Source organism: Chiloscyllium plagiosum, unplaced genomic scaffold (genome assembly GCF_037043375.1).
Source record: "Chiloscyllium plagiosum isolate Xiang-an unplaced genomic scaffold, Cpla_swu_hap1 HiC_scaffold_9, whole genome shotgun sequence".
In the NCBI taxonomy this organism is placed as follows: domain Eukaryota; kingdom Metazoa; phylum Chordata; class Chondrichthyes; order Orectolobiformes; family Hemiscylliidae; genus Chiloscyllium; species Chiloscyllium plagiosum.
The window spans coordinates 69,163,047-69,180,608 of record NW_028270147.1 but is presented as its reverse complement, the minus strand read 5'-3'; the positions used below and the strand labels follow the sequence as shown (position 1 = coordinate 69,180,608).

Below are 17,562 nucleotides of genomic sequence, written 5' to 3'. Positions count from 1 at the left end.
TATTTTAAAAACAAATAATACAGAAATAGACAGCAAAAAATATTTTGTTCTTCCAAGTTCCCAGCTTCTGAGTCTCTTTAGCATATTTTGGGACTGAGTTTTGAGACAGTCGCTGTCCACGTTTATACATCAAAGATAGATTTACAAGATTGTGTCACTAGAATTATAGTGAAAAGAAGCTTCCAGTTCTGTCCATGATGCAATAGCTGAAATTGCTGCTGCTGCTGCCATCAGGTTTGATCTATCTATCTGACTTTGGCTTTAAAACAGAATCATTTAGCTCAGCACAAGATAATTCAGCTACAATCTAATTGTTTGTGATTGGCACAGAATGAAATTGCTCTCCTTACACTGGGACATCTCTCTAAATGAAGAAGCATTTTTAATGTAAGGACTACTCCCTCTTTCCTTTCAATTAATATTACATTTTAAAATTCTATCTTTGTATCAAGAGAATTGAGTTTTGATTCTTTCATCAGTGCCTCATTGATTCTCAGTTTTGACATGTGACAGATGCTAGGAAGTCATGTAATTTTCTTTATTAAAATTACTCATGTTTCCCAACCACGTTGACAGATGTTTCCCATTATTCATCAATAGAGAAAATCTACAGAATGGATAACATCCAAGTTGCCAATAATCTACATTTAGAGCTTGTTTTGAAATAAGACAGAACTTGCTAAAATCTCTCTTTTCTGCAATGTACCAAACCTATTGATTTTCACTGGTGAGGTTATGATGTGAAGAGGATTGAGAGAATGCCATGAATCATATGGAGGTTTTGGTTCATGTCATCAGCCTTACCATAATTGAGGTGCCGGATACAGTCATTCAGGACAGCCCCAAATTCACGCTGAGTCTCTTCATTTTCAAAACAGAAGTAACTATGCTTTCTGTACGGGTGCCATAGATACACTGAGTATTGGGTATGGTTAACGAGAAAGCTCTGATTACCATCCTTCCCACTGGCTGCTGAAAAATAAGCAAAATTAATGTTATTAGGAGAGGAAATATTAATATAATTACCATGCCCTGGCTCATTGGTCTAAGGGTATGGTTCTTGCTGTAGGAGGACTGAGAAAGTGTGAGAAGTCCCAGGTTCAACTCCCAGATAAGCTCTCAGATTTGGTAACTAGCTCCTTTATTGTTAGAGCTCCTGTGATGGTGACAGTGGTTCAACTCCCACAGACTCCAGAGGTGTGCAATGAAATATTTGAATAAATGGATTAGAAAATATCTACAAAACAAAGTACCATTTATTTTCTGTCCACCATCTGCCTTAGATAGATCAGGGACACTGGTTGCTCCAACATGTTAACTTGCTGGTCATTTAGGAATTTACCCATACCCAATACCTAAAATTACAATAATGTTTACAAAAATTTTTTGCTAGGCTAGGTCAGTATTTATTGTCTATCCCTAATTGCCCTTTGTAAGATAATAGTGATCTGCCTTCCTGAAATGCTGCAATCCTAGTGCTGTATGAACTCCCACAGTGCTGTTAGGAAGGAAATTCCAGGATCCTTCCCTAAGAACATAGAAGGAATGCTGATATAATTCCAAGTCAGGATGCTTTGGGGCTTGGATATGAATTTGAAGGTGAAGGTGTTCTTACGCATCTGGTGCCCTTCTCCTTCTAGATGGCAGAGCTTGCAGGTTTGGAAGATGCTGTGGAAGTGAGTTGTCACAGTGCATTTTAAATATGGTACACATTGCTGCCACTGTGCACCAGTTGCGGAGAGGATGAATATTGAAGGTGGTGAATGGGGTGCCAATTAAGAAAGGTATTTTGTTCTAGATTGTGTTGAGCTTAAGGAGATGTTGGAGCTGCAGTCTTTCAGGGAAGTAGAGATTATTCCATTACACTCCAGACTTGTACTTTGTAGATAGTGGGCAGGCACTGGAGAGTCTGGAGGTGATCTACACATCTCAAAGTCCTCAGCCTCTGACCTGCTCTTATACCAACACTTATCATATTGCCTGTCCAGTTCACTTTCTGGTGCAGTCCAAGTGTAATGGTAGGACACGTTTATGATCTAAAATGGATATCTCACACACACACACACACACACACACGAATGACTTCAATCTTGGTAAATAAGTAAACTTGCCACCTAAGCATTAAACTGACATCACTGATCAACCCTTAATTTTCTTAAGTTTTGAACCATTCTTCATGATTAAAAAGAACATGTAATATTTATTATGACAGCCATACATTCCAAAGCACAATTATGTCAATAATGAAGAATTTTTAAAGTGCAATCACACTGTCAGTAGCTTATTTGTGCTCAGCAAGCTCCTACAGTCACTATGTGATAATGAGAAGATAATCCGTAGGTGTTCAAAGTTTGTGAGAAGATTTGTAGCTCGGGTGCTTGTTGTTGTGGTTCTGTTCGCCGAGCTGGGAATTTGTGTTGCAGACGTTTCGTCCCCTGTCTAGGTGACATCCTCAGTGCTTGGGAGCCTCCTGTGAAGCGCTTCTGTGATGTTTCCTCCAGCATTTGTAGTGGTTTGAATCTGCCGCTTTCGGTTGTAATTCCAGCTGTCCGTTGCAGTGGCCGGTATATTGGGTCCAGGTCAATGTGCTTATTGATTGTATCTGTGGATGAGTGCCATGCTTCTAGGAATTCCCTGGCTGTTCTGTTTGGCTTGTCCTATAATAGTAATATTGTCCCAGTCGAACTCATGTTGCTTGTCATCTGCATGTGTGGCTACTAAGGATAGCTGGTCGTGTCGTTTCGTGGCTAGTTGGTGTTCACGGATGCGGATCATTAGTTGTCTTCCTGTTTGTCCTATGTAGTGTTTTGTGCAGTCCTTGCATGGGATTTTGTACACTCACTACATTGGTTTTGCTCATGCTGGGTATCGGGTCCTTCATCTTGGTGAGTTGTCTGAGAGTGGCTGTTAGTTTGTGTGCTGTTATGAGTCCTAGTGGTCGCAGTAGTCTGGCTGTCAGTTCGGAAATGCTCTTGATGTATGGTAGTGTGGCTAGTCCTTTGGGTTATGGCATGTCCTCATTCCATTGTCTTTCCCTTAGGCATCTGTTGATGAAATTGCGCGGGTATCCGTTTTTGGCGAATACATTGTATAGGTGTTCTTCTTCCTCTTTTTGCAGTTCTGGTGTGCTGCAGTGTGTTGTGGCCCTTTTGAATAGTGTCTTGATGCAACTTCTTTTGTGTGTTGGGGTGGTTGCTTTCGTAGTTCAGGACTTGGTCTGTGTGTGTGGCTTTCCTGTATACCTTTGTGGTGAATTCTCTGTACCATCACGTCTAGGAATGGGAGTTGGTTGTCCTTTTCTTCCTCTCTAGTGAATCTGATTCCTGTGAGTGTGGCATTGATGATCTGGTGTGTGTTCTCTATTTCTGTGTTTTTAATGATTACAAAAGGTATCATCTACATATCTGACCCAGAGTTTGGGCTGAATTTGCGGTAAGACTGTTTGTTCTAATCTTTGCATTACCACTTCTGCTAGGAGTCCAGAGATGGGTGAGCCCATGGGTGTGCCGTTGATTTGTTCACATGTTTGATTGTTGAATGTGAAGTGTGTTGTGAGGCACAGGTCCAGTAGTTTGAGTATGCAGCCTTTGTTGATAGGTTCAACGTCCTGTTGTCTGTTCTGTATGAGCAGCAGGTTGGCTATTGTTTCTCTGGCTAGGGTTTTGTCGATAGAGGTGAACAGTGCCGTTACATCAAATGAGACCATGGCTTCTTCCTTGTCTATGTGTATATTTCTGATGATGTCCAAGAATGTCTACATCAAGAGCATTTCCGAACTGACAGCCAGACTACTGCGACAACCAGGACTCATAACAGCACACAAACCAACAGCCACTCTCAGACAACAACTCACCAGAATTCAAACCACTACAAATGCCGGAGGAAAGATCATAGAAGCGCTTCAGAGGAGGCTCCCAAGCACTGAGGATGTCACCTAAACAGGGTACGAAACGTCTGCAACACAAATTCCCAGCTCGGTGAACAGAACCACAACAGAAGATAATCCGTTTCTGTAATGTTGATTGAATATTTGCCTCTGTGAAAGTCTCCATAGTGCCACAGGATCATAGATGGCTCTTCTTTGAAATTATGCCATTGGATTCTTTACATCCACTTGCCTAGTTCAACATCACACCTGACTGATATTGGACAGAATTATCCCAGCCCCCGAATGATACGGGCAATAGTGAGTCAGTTGGGAAAATATGGCAAGATCAGAAAAAGTGAAATTCTTGATGGCAAGAAAAAAAAAGCTGGATTTTCTCCCAAGATTTTAATAATGAGATGAGAATCTTGCAGTGATCAGCATGAGGACTATTTGCATGACTGACATCTCATTATCAACTGTTTTGGTCTCATTTATGTGCAGTTTGCTATCCTCCCATATGGATGAGAGATATTAGACAGTGATAAATACCACGATGGAAGTCAGAGCAGCTACCTTGTGCGGTGTAGTCCTCTGGGCCTCCACCTTGGCCAGCAGCCTCAACATTTCCCAGCATGTTGCATGGGCAGTGACCGCCTGCAATCCTCATCCATGGAGGCTGGCATTGGACAAACGCCAACTTTACCACATCATCATGACACATCTGATTCAGAATGGAGCTCAGCACTTTAATACTGCACCAAGCCTTTACATTGAAACGCTACTGCCAGGCCACTTTGCACATACAGACGTGCATTTATCTCATGGATGGGAGCAGGATGCATCGCAGGGCTCTTAGCTTGTTTCCTTAATGCTCACTCACTTTGTGCCTACTTGAATGCTCAGCACACCTTTTTGCATTTTGCTGCTTCATTCAAAACTTACAGGCTCACGTTTCTGTTTTGCATTGCCTTTTCACGCAAGCACAAAAGCAGGCAGCTTGTCACAGTTGTCAGCTGTGATCAGTCATGGGAATGGACATATTCTTGTATGACATTGTGCTCCAGTGTTGTGGCTACAGCATGTGCCAGCAGCTTACACAGAAAACCTTGGTAGCAAAAACAGGAAGGCAGATTATTTGAATGGCAATAAATTAGGAAAGGGAGGAGACGCAATGAGACTGCGGTGTCCTTTTACACCAGTCACTGAAAGTGCCCACCAGAATGCGTCCCCAATTGCAATCTAGCTAAAGTATCTACCAAGGAGTCGGTATCTGAGCTGGAGAGAAGTGGGTGTAGTAGCATAGAAAGTGAGTGTAATGGAGAGGGAGAAGATGGTAGCACTTACACTTGCACACAGAAGGTCATTAACAACTTCCTGCACCCACTGGGTGTTCCTCCAGTCCATGGATATCATACTGACCTAACTGACAACTTCACAGCAGGCTGGCAGGGTCTGGTGCTACAGCCTGCTCTGCCGGTCTTGAGGAAGGAGCACTGCTCTCTTCTCCACCAGGCCATCCACCAGTAGCTCCAGGTCCCTGTCAGCCAATTGGAGTGCCAATGTACAATGGATACGGGCAGATCCTGGTTGCAGTGATTAACATGGGCACAGCTGGGCTTTAAATATGGCATCTGCTGGGGGAAATCCTGGAAGGTCCAGCAGTGGCAAATACATCGGTCACTGGAGAGCACAATATAGTGGGCAGGGTGCCACAGAGGTGTGGTACATACAAAATTTAAAATCACACAACACCACACTACAGTCCAGCAGGTTTATTTGGAAGTACTAGCTTTCAGAGCACTGTTCCTTCAACAGGTAACTAATGGGGCAAGATCATCAGACACAGAATTTATAGCAAATGATCACAGTGTCAAGCAATTAAAACGATATATTGAACAAACCTAGGTTGGTGTTAAGTCTTTCATCTTTTAGAATGAGGGAACAGCACTCTGAAAGCAAGTAGTTCCAAATAAACCTGTTGTAACCTAGTTTTGTCTGACTTTTAACTTTGTCCACCCTAGTCCAACACCAGCACCTCCAAATCATGCCTATGTAATGAGGTGAGCAGTGTAAAAATGTATAAGAAAGCATGTTAGGTCTCACAGAAAGAAACACTTCATGAAACTCTCCAGAATTGATATTTAGCTGATTTTATCTCTAAGACGACAGTACTCCCTCAATACTCCACTGAAATATAAGTGTTGATTTCTTGTGCTGAAATCAAGAACACAGAACCTTAAGATTCAAATACAAATTGAGAAAAACTGAACTGTCATTCAAGATAGCACAAAGAGAAGATAATAAGCCATGCTGACCTGCTCAAATTTAGTGAGCTGACTACTACAACGTTTGAGAAGTGTTAAGTTGTTCTTTGTTCTGCCGATGGATTACAGTAAAATTGTTGTGGTTTCTCAAGCCTTTTATTTTCTGAGCAGATCATCGTGACTTTTTCAGTTATGTCCATTTCTCTCCTTGTGTACGCTGAAAACTACAATCTAGACCTCTGACTTTTCAGATCAGAGATTAGTGAATGGATCTGTAAATTAAAGCAGGTCTCCCTCCACCTCTCACACATTCCCAGAGAGAGAAATCTCAGCAGGAAAGCCAGCGTTTCTTCAATTCAAGTTTGGGAGTCCGACATACATCACTGAATTTTTTTTGTCCTTTATCGGATTTTAAAATTGCATAAACTCAATTTAGTTTGAAACACAAGTTTAAAAAAATAATTTCTGAATGCTTTGGACAAACAAAAGTTACCTCAAGGCAATAATATGTTCAAGTCCCAGATACTAGGGAACTTGTCTTTTCAGTATAACCAGCCAATGGTAGTATTCACCTTCATCTTCAGCTCAACAAGTAGACAAACCACAAACCACATGTTCTATGCTGGGCTGCAATACTCACATGTTGTGTATGTCTACCACAGGAAGAAAGAGTTGGTGTTTGTGGGAGCGGGGAGAGCCAACATTTTGGCCCCATACCAGGCTGTGCATTTTTGCCAGAATTAGGAGGGTCCCTTTCCTCTGCTTTTTGAAATGGTCCTGCATCCTATGAAAAATAATTCTCCAACTTATTGGTACTATCTAACTGTACTTTTGAGTGAAAACATTCAACATCTTGTCTCCAGCCTTCCGATCAAAACTGGCTGATTGGTCTCAGTTCATTCTTTCCTCATACAGATTTGAGAATTTTAAAATGTCAAGTCCAGTAGCTACCCAATGGCCCCACTGTAGGGATTCTGATTTTATGATTCACTCCATATGATGTCAAGAAACAGTTGGAGACAGTGGATACCCCAAAGGTTATGGGCCCTGACAACATTCCAGCAATAGTACTGAAGACGTGTGCTCCAGAACGTGCTGCTCTCCTAGGCAAGCTGTGCTAGTATAGTTACAACACTGATATCAACCTGACAATGAGGAAAATAGCCCAGACATTGACAGGTTGGACCGAAGGGTCTGTTTCCATGCTGTACATCTCTAAGACTCTATATGTTCGAAACATAAATAGCAGAACAAATCCAACCCAGGCGATTACTGTCCCATTGGTCTACCCTGAGTCATTAGTAAAGTGATGGAAGGTATCATCAACAGTACTCAGCAATAACCTGATCAGTGACATCCAGTTTGGGTTCTGCCAGTGTCACTCCGCTCCTGACCTCATTATAGCCTTGGTTCAAACATGGATAAAAGAGCTGAATTCCAGAGGTGAGGTAAGAGTGACAGCTCTTGACATTAAGGTAGCATTCAACCAAGTGTGGCATCAAGGAGTCCCAACAAAACTGGAATCAGAGGGAAATCTCTTCACTGATTGCAATCAGACTGAGCACAGGAAGGTGTTTATGGTTTTTGGAGTTCAGTCATTTCAGCTCTAGGGCAAATCTGTAAGGAATTCATAAGGGTAGTGTTCTAGGACCACCATCATCAACTGCTTTAATGATCTTCTGCCTACCATAAGATCAAAAGTGAGGATGTTCACTGATGACTGCACAGTGTTCAATGCCATTGATACTGAATGGCCAGTCAATGACTATCTCCAATAAAATGGAATCTAATTATCACTCCTTGACGTTCAATAGCATTATCATCACTGAATACTAGCACAATCAACATCCTGAGGGTTATCACTGACAAGAAACTGAACTGAACCAGTCATATAAATATAATGGCTACAAGAGCAGAACAGAGGCTAGGAAACTTGCAGTGAGTAACTCAACCCCTGACTCCCCAAACCCTGCTCACCAGCTACAAGGCACAAGTCAGAAGTGCGATGGAATACTCCCTACATGGCGGGATGAGTGCAGCTCCAACAACACAAGTTTGGCACCATTCAGAATGAAATGGCCCACTTGATACTGAGCATCCGTGGTGGAAAGAGTGAATGTTTGTGGATGTGGTGCCAATCATCAGTATATATCATCTATAAGCTGCAATGCAGAAATTCACCAAGGCTGCTTAGACAGCATCTCCTAAACCTTCAACCACTAATATTTAGGACAAGTGCAATAATACATTTTAACATCACCACCTCCAAGAACTTCTCTAACCCACTCACTATTCTGACTCAGATACATCATCATTCCTTCAACGTCACTGGGTCAAGAGCTTGGAACTGCCTCCATAATGGCATTATGGGTATACCTACACAAAATGAATTACAGCAGTTCAAGAAGACAACTCAACACCACCTTCCGAAGGGATGAGCAATAAATGCTCACATTCCATGAATGAATATAAAACTCTTTGGACTGATCTACGCCGAAACAGTTATGGAAATCAAAATGCATTAAAATCTTAAATAAAAACGGAAAGAACCACAGGTCTGGCAGCATCTGTGAAGATTAGATTAGAGATTAGATTAGAGATTAGATTCCCTACAGTGTGGAAACAGGCCCTTTGGTCCAACAAGTCCACACCGACCTTCCGAAGAGCAACCCACCTCAACCCATTCCCCTACATTTACCTCTGACTAATGCACCTAACAGTACGGGCAATTTAGCATGGCTAATTCACCTAACCTGAACATCTTTGTGACTGTGGGAGGGAACTGGAGCAAACCCACGCAGACACAGGGAGAACATGCAAACTCCACACAGACAGTCGCCCGAGGCTGGAATCGAACCTGGGACCCTGGTGCTGTGAGGCTACAGTGCTAACCACTGAGCCACCGTCCCTTTTTCAGAGCTGATGTTCAGAGGAATGATCACCGGACCCGAAATGTTAACTTTGATTTCTCTTTACAGATGCTGCCAGACCTGCTGAGCTTTTTTCAGCAACTTCTGTTTTTGTTGCATTAAAACATTGACAGTTCCAAGATACTCACCATTTGGATCAGGGAAATACTTGTCCACCAATAAGGCATATTCAATCATTGATGTAAGAACTCTGTAACCAGTTGGAAGAAGTTTACTCTTTGGTTCACCTCCTTTCTGATAGACCTAAAACAGGTATAAAAAGCAGTCAGTGTCCATGGCAACACAATTTTTTTTTGAAAATTTGTATTGAGGCAAACATTTACATTGACAAATCCTTTCTATTTTTCACAGCAAGATATTTTGAAAGCTACTGCAGTGAGAGAAAACCCAATTATTGTCAGAACTGTCCTTAAATATTTATTAAAATAAATGACCCAGCAAAAGAAAATTTGGAGATTAGGTCAGTATGAACTTTCAGGCTGGGTGCCAACAGAAGACATGAGTGCCAGCCCACTTTCACATTCAGGCCTGTAACACTAGTTTTGTAGGGAGTTTCAGTCACCAAGCTGGCATTATGCTGCAGGTCTCGGAACTGTTCCAGAACCACAGTCAGCAGGCAAGGTTGGTATAGTCATGCACTGATAGTTATCTTGCACGCATCTTTCAAATCTCAGAAAGTCCCAGAGGTTTGGAAAATTGCCAATGTTATACCCCTATTCAAAAATGGGAACGAGATAAAAAAGCAGTTAACTATGGACCAGTTATCTTAACATCTGTCGTTGGAAAAAAGAGTGTTTGACTATATTATAGAAATTATATTTGATTTAATACTTAAAATATCATATCTGTTATAAAGGATGTAATAGAGTACTTAGAATTACGTGATATAATCAAATAGAGCCAGTGTGGCTTCATGGAAGGGGATAAGACACCTGACTTCTTCGAATTGGAAACAATCTGGATAGATAAAAGGGGTACCAACGGATATAATAAATTTGATTTCCAAAGACTTTCAATAAAAGGCACGTAAGGCTACTCAATAAGATGAGAGCCAACAGTATTGAGAATAGTCTCTTGGCATGAATAGAGGATTGGCTAACTAATAGGTTTATTCCTGATGAAGGGCTTTTGCCCGAAACGTCGATTTTACTGCTCCTCGGATGCTGCCTGAGCTGCTGTGCTCTTCCAGCACCACTAATCCAGAATCTGGTTTCCACCACCTGCAGTCATTGTTTTTACCTAACTAATAGGCACACAGTTGGGATAAGGGTTATTTTCATATCTTCGAGAAGAAAGTGAGGACTGCAGATGCTGGAGATCAGAGCTGAAAATGTGTTGCTGGAAAAGCGCAGCAGGTCAGGCAGCATCCAAGGAGCAGGAGAATCGACGTTTCGGGCATGAGCCCTTCTTCAGGAATGAGGAAAGTATGCCCAGCAGGCGAAGATAAAAGGTAGGGAGGAGGGACTTGGGGGAGGGGAGTTGGAAATGCGATAGGTGGAAGGAGGTTAAGGTGAGGGTGATAGGTCGACCAAGATGGTTGTCAGGACAGAAGACTTATAATAGTAAGTATTTACTTATTTTGAAGTAGAATAGCCATACGTTTTCCTGATACTTGCAGTGGGTATGTAATTAAAAAGTATCAAAACATACTCACTGCAACACCCAATACTGATGTTTCCAAAACAGGCAAGGCAACTCACACAGCAACTTCTTGTTTTCCATATTTCACTGCATATATGTAGATGCTGAAAGCTGCATCACAGTTTCCTCTTTACCTACAATGATTATTGATGGCCGCACTGTGATTTTTGCTGCAAAATCTGAGCCATCTATCTTAACACTGTGTCCTTTGCATAACATCCCAATCACTTCCTTGCAACCCTAAATGCTTTTGCCGCACTATTGTAATTTAGGTTCAGAACACACAATGCTGGGAGGTGGCCTGCAGAATTTACACCTGCTGGCCATCCGCCCCCCAATTTAATAGTTACGTTTAGAGTCTATCTCTTTGAGGCTGTGGCATCCATTGCTGCCATCTCCATTTTTTGAAAACATTACTGGGATATAAATTTGAAAGAGCTGTCAGTTTGAACACTTGAATCCATAGAGGAATAAATAAAGCATCTATTTTGAAATTCCTGGGCTGTTGTATTAAGCTCATACAGCAGAGAATGGTTTGCTGCACAAACTTTATGATGTGTTAAGACTATTGAAACAAATCTATGCAAAGGCGGTGCAATTGGCAGTGCTATACTGTCATGTTAATCACATCACCATATTGCCTTCTATTTCTTAATAAGGTAAACTACCACAAAGTACCAGATGACAGTTTCTTTATAGAAACTTTCATATGAGCCTGTGTTGTGAATTAATTCAGTCAGATTTCCTGGAGGGTTTAATTGATATTTTCATATATTTTACATATATTGAAATTGTATTCTAAAAATGATTGCAAACAGTGTTTTAAGTAAAAAGATTTTTTTTGCCAAATCGAGTCATTACTTCTATTCAATATCTATTATCTGCAAACAATATTGTATTCATGTTATATGTTTAAAAAAAAGTGCATTTAACTACAATGGGTTTTGTGGCTGTCAAACTTCACCAAAATAATGGTGTCAATAAGATAAAATGTACGACCCTGAAATCACCCTGTGCACAGTTTCACCACCATGCAGAATTTTACTTGAATAGCCACAAAGTTTGAGATCACCCAACACTTACTACAAGTACATAATTTTGCTCATGCATCCAAGAAAGGAAACTAGTTGTGGAAATCCAATTTAAACCAATTCAAAGAACAAAGATTAAGATCTAACACAGTGAGGTGTTACAGAAAGCCTGCAGACCGGCAAATGTCATCAGCTGTGCACTCATTTTGTGTTTCGGCACAATATTACTGCACTGGTTCAGTTTTGTTCGATTTGCTGTTGTGTGAATGGCAAACTACCAAGCAGCAGCAAAGAATTCCTTACCTCCTTGTTTTCATAGCACTCCATGGTATTGTCATTCTTTACAACAATATATCGTTCCTTCCATTTCTTGAATTCTTCTACATACTGTATCACCTCCTGTTGATACACCACTTTCTCAGTTCCCTTTGGATCCTATAAGGTGGAATATAAGCTTTGAAGCATCATTCCAAAACAAATTACCACTGCATAGCAAATTGTTTGAACATTTGAACATAAACTGAGAGAAGGTAGGACAGTACAATGGTGCTGACGTTTAGGGCACTATTACTGGGAGGATGGACACCAAATCAAATCTTGTTTTTTTTCCCCAAGGATTTAGGTAATACTGGCTAGGCGAGAATTGATTGCCTGTCCCTAATTGTCCTTGAAAAGATGGTGGTGAGCCACCTTCTTGACTTGCTGCAGTCCATGTGATGGGAGTGCACCCACTGTATTGCTAGGAAAAGAGAGTTCCAGGATTTTGACCCAGTCACAATGAGGGTGACAGTTCCCAAACTGAAAGGGGCCTTGTAGCAAGGAACATGTGGAGTCTTAGACTGTTTAGTGGGAAATGTGGAGAGCAGTGAATCAAGTCAAGGAACTGTCCAACAGATCTTGGTTAACAGCTATGGGTGTTGTATTGACAGCATGTTGAAAGGAGACGGTGTATATCTTACTTTACCTTAGACCTGGCAGATGCAAAATAGGACAAACCGTAACAAAACATATAAAAAGGCACAACTTACACAGGAGTCCTTAACAAAGCAAAATCAAAATCACAGAAGTTTATGCCTGTGGCAGAATTGTTTTCTGTTGCCAGTTATTGCACTATTCTGGAAGCAATATTATTATCCTCTAGGAATAATTCCAAATGGAACATAACTCAAACATCCACTTATTTTTATAAAGTTTGAATCTTGCAATACATCCTTCAGTTTCAACATACAAAAGGTGATTTGTGGTTGTGAAGACTTCCACTTCAGTACTTCTAATGAAACCACGAACATGTTCTAAAAATTTCATTAGAAATACCCAAGGAGGAAGTCTTCACCAATACATTTACACCAGCATTACACAAAGCAAACAGAAACATTTGTAGCCTTGGAAAGTAAAACCTTCTGCATTTGTTGTCTGAAATAAAAATCTGAAAGTTTAGTGGATTTTCACTCGTGCCATTTGCCCAACCTATGCTTAACAGGGAGAAATGTTTTTAAACACAGCCTCAACTTATTCAATCATCCAATTACTCACGTGCACTTCCAACTTCAAAGAGGAATCAGCTTGATCACTACTTTTTTTCCCAGCAGAAACTTAGACTGATTTCAATCAGGTAAAAAAGAACAACTTAATTTTGTATTTGGCAACGTTCATAGCCAATCAATTATTTTCAGTGCAGTCGTAATTGTAATGTAGAACTACCTACAGCAAGGACTAGCGAATAGAAAAGGGATAAATAATCAGTTACTCTGTCTTTAAAAAATTGCTTGAAGAATAAATGGTCACCAGAAAACTGGGATAATTCACCAACTATTCTTTCTATGTATCTTTTATGTTCATTGGGAAATTCAAACATGGGCTTAAAGAGGACATCTTGTGTAGTTCAGCACTGTCATAATAACACACTGATATGTCAGTGCAGGGTATGTCAGGTCTGAAGATTAGGGCTTGAACACATTGATATGCATGGTATTTGGATATTGTTAACTGAAAACAAGGTAGTTCAGAGTAATCAAATTGTAGTGATTATATACCAAAGTTATATTACTTTGTTATTCTTTGACAGAATATTATAGAGAACCAGGAAATCAAAGTAACAAGTATTGCACAAACTCTTGTGTCTGTTCGGACATAAATCTACAACCTTCTGAATCAAAAGTAGGAATGCTGCAAACAAACACATTGTCAAATAGATAGAACAAGTCAACGAGCATGCTTTGTACCAAAATGTAACATTTGTGTGCAGTGTAAATTTCTCTTCCTTCAACCCAAGCATTCACATTGACAAATGTAACATGTTAGAACAAATTGTTCTATTATTTTTGATAGAACAAAGCAACAGAAAACTGTTTCACTGATGTGAATTTAATCCTCCCACAGAAGGCAGGCTGGGAAGCAGAGGAGCCATACAATGGTGGAAGTGTGTTGTGTGCATACATCATTGTCTTCCCAAATCTCTCCTAGCAGGTATGCCTGTGGCCTTGTGGGAATTCTCTGCCTCTTGGACATTTCCTGCCCAGTTCAGAATCTTGCTGGTTGAACGGGAAGCTCTCTCTTGAAATCACACCCCTACCCTTCAATGTGATCTGTTTCCCCATGCCTCCGTGACTAGCTCCAATGATCCAACTGCACTACCTTCATCTGGGGGCTTCAGGTATGATCCTTTTTAATGGGCCTGATTGCAATAATACCAACAGTGGCCACTGCTCCAAGGGGCAGTGTTCAGGTTCACACTCAGGATTAGCTAAAGTTTGCCAGGATTGGGTTTGGTTAAATAAATGAGGATAGTATTTGGAAAATCAGTGTTCAAGGTGATGAAGACCTGTGTGAAAATTACAACAAGAGGGGCTAAGATAGATACAAGCAATCAATAATCATAAATGCCAATAACTAGGAGAGAGAGAGAGAGAGAGAGAGAGAGAGAGAGAGAGAGAGAGAGAGAGAGAGAGAGAGAGAGAGAGAGAGGAAGGCTCAAAAGCAGAATAAATCAATCAACAGTATGAGGAAGTTGCTGATGAAACAAGCATTTAGGATGCTTGATGGAGATGATGTCAGGGTCAGTTTGATGCTGCCAAAAACAAACAGAATACTTCATCTTTGTCAAAGTTAAGCTGGCGAAGTTTCAATTCATAACTGACATAGAATCCAGAGAACAGACAGCATCATTAGATGATATCAGCAATTCGTATGGAAAGAGACCCACTGTTGTGAATAACGTTGACAACTGTTAAAAACAGATGGCGAACACAAGGGCCTATAGCAGGAGATCTCATACAGATTCTCAAATGTTACATTTCTACTCTCTTAAATGTAAAACAAGTAAAAAGAAGCTTTAGCTAGGACCCATTCCTACAATGATAATAGTAAACTTCACTCCATACCCCTTTGCTATAAAAGGTCCTGGACTTCCAAACTCTTGTTTGCCTCCACAAACTCCAACTTGCCATTGTTGTCCCCTTGTGGAGTTTTAGCTTCTTGTCCTAATTTGCGAACATTCAGACTTATAAACGGTAACCATCAGACAGCTTACTTCAAACTGTTCACTGTAAATGAACAAGACCCACTGGGGAACATAGGAACTTGATATTCTGATGGTATTGTTGTGCTATTGAAAATGTAGCAGAATAGAATTTACACTAGCCTTCAGATTGTACCACCTACCCTATTGTAAACTTTGGGATCAACTAACTTCAATACTGTTACAATCCCTGTAGAAACCAGTAACAAACAAAAATCCCAAACTATCAAAGGAAACAAACTGGTAAACAGATTTCACTTTAGGACTTTTACTGCAACTAACAAACTAAAATGGTTTAGCTCAACATTAAACCAAACTATATGTTACAAATGCTTTCAGCACAAGCCATGCTACTAGTAAAAATGTGCATTAAATGAACAATTCCAAAGTCACTTCTAGTTCTCTGCCAAGGATTTCTTTCTCTCTCCACACTAGATTGCAAGTTCTCGTGCCCATCTGTTTCACTCTGCTCAAATTTTCCCAGATACTAATACCATAAGCAAGCCATTTCTCATCAATTCTCCGTTCCTACCTCTTCAAGAACCCTGTTTGTCCTGTTCCCATTCTTTTGATCAGAAGGTGACAGCTAGAGTCCAATCTCAAAAATTGCTGACACAACAGAGCTGTCATAAAAAATGAGGAGAGTGTCTATCAAAAGCTAAAGCTAACTGTAATTGGCATGGGAAAGAAAAACACCGATGTGGAAACTGCCCTGCCAAAAAGGCTGAATCCCCTTGAGTGCAAAGATGGCGCACTATTGGGTTGTGCCCTAACAGCCCTGTATAGAATATTCACAAAGGTAAGCTTTTGAAAGGTGGTTGGATCCAAAATCAATGATATGTTTGATATGAAGGTACTTTTCCTTGGATAGATCCAATAATCAGAGGCTACTAGGGAATCTATATCCTTGCAGAAAAAAATCAGGACTTTAAATTTGATCCAGGTGCAGAGGTTTTGGTTCTTTTTGATATTGAACCATAGCTGGAAAGAAGCTCTCTTCAGGCAGCATACAAAACGCATGGTCCAGGAGGGATAGAACTCAAGGCCATAGCAGAACTGAGACAATTGTCTAATATCATGATAAAGAAATCACAGAAAACACAGAAGCATTTAGACTTGCTCATTTGCGAGCAGGAAGGCTTCTTCTGATTTGCAGAATAGAGGAATTTGAAAGCTGAAAAGATCAGTCTAAAACCTTCAGAATTGTATTCCCTCAGCTTCTTGCTAGAACCACATTATTCCATGTCCCGAAGTGAAGCTAATATGTCTGTTCACAGAAACTTACCCTCCTCCATTTTGCAAAGGGTGGTCACGAGGACTTTAAACTTGAGTTGGGGGGGAAGGGAAAGGGAAAACAACAGGGAGTACGGAGTCAAGTAGAAAGATATACAGCAGGTTAGCATGTGTGGACAGTTTAAGTTCAAGGCAGACTAGGAATGAAGCAAAAAGGAACGATAACTTAGGAAATATTACTAGAGATGTTGGAAATCATGAGGAAAAGAAAATTAGCATTAAGGTGCTTTACCTGAATGCTTGTAGAATTCGTAACAAAGTAGATGAATTAACGGCACAAATCATTGAATGATTATGGTATGGTAGACATCATAGATCTGGTTGCAGAGGGTTCAGGACTGGCAGTTAAACATCAAAGGATTTACAACTTGTCGAAAAGACAAGGAGGTGGCAGAGGGAAAAACCATAATGGGAATTATGTACAGTGGTCAGGACCAGGGGCACAAGATGTACCAGGAAATAGATAGGGTATGTCAGAAAGGCAAGGTCACGGTGATCATGGGGACTTCAATATGCAAATGGACTGAGTGAATAATGTTGCCAGTGGATCCAAAGAAAGGGAATTCACGGAATGCTTACAGGATGACTTTTTAGAGCAGCTTGTGATGTAGCCTACAAGAGAGCAGGCTATTCTGGATGTGTAATGAGCCAGAATTTCTAAAAGATCTCAAAGTAAGGGAACACTTAGGAGACAGCAATCATAATATGGCAGAGTTCAGTCTGCAGTTTGAAAGAGAGAAGTCAAAATCTGACGTAATGGTGTTACAGTTAAATAAAGGTAATTACAGAGGCATGAGAGACAAACTAATGAAAATCGACTGGAAGCAGAGCCTAGTAGGGAAGACAGTAGAGCAACAATGGCAGGAGTTCCTGGTTGTAATTGAGGACACAGTGCAGAGGTTCATCCCAAACAAAAGAAAGCTAATTGGTGGGGGAAAGGGGTGGGGGAGATTACACAGCCATGGCTGACAAAGGAAGTCAGGAAATGTTTCAAAAAAAAAAGGAACCTATAAAGTGG

The 17,562-nt window shown here is 40.7% G+C and overlaps 1 protein-coding gene across 3 annotated transcripts in view; it reads right to left on the bottom strand.

The window, feature by feature from the left end:
- Positions 1-17,562, bottom strand: part of LOC122554476 (protein Niban 1) — a 133,483-nt gene that overhangs the window by 60,372 nt on the left and 55,549 nt on the right. For 2 of the 3 annotated variants that reach the window (XM_043699559.2, XM_043699561.2), the window contains exons 3-5: positions 12,038-12,169; positions 9,191-9,305; positions 805-972 (exon numbers count right to left, since the gene is read on the bottom strand). In XM_043699559.2, coding sequence (XP_043555494.2) covers positions 805-972; positions 9,191-9,305; positions 12,038-12,169 — 415 coding nt within the window. The remainder of the gene's footprint in view (positions 1-804; positions 973-9,190; positions 9,306-12,037; positions 12,170-17,562) is intronic. The other variant, XM_043699560.2, reaches the window with a different exon arrangement.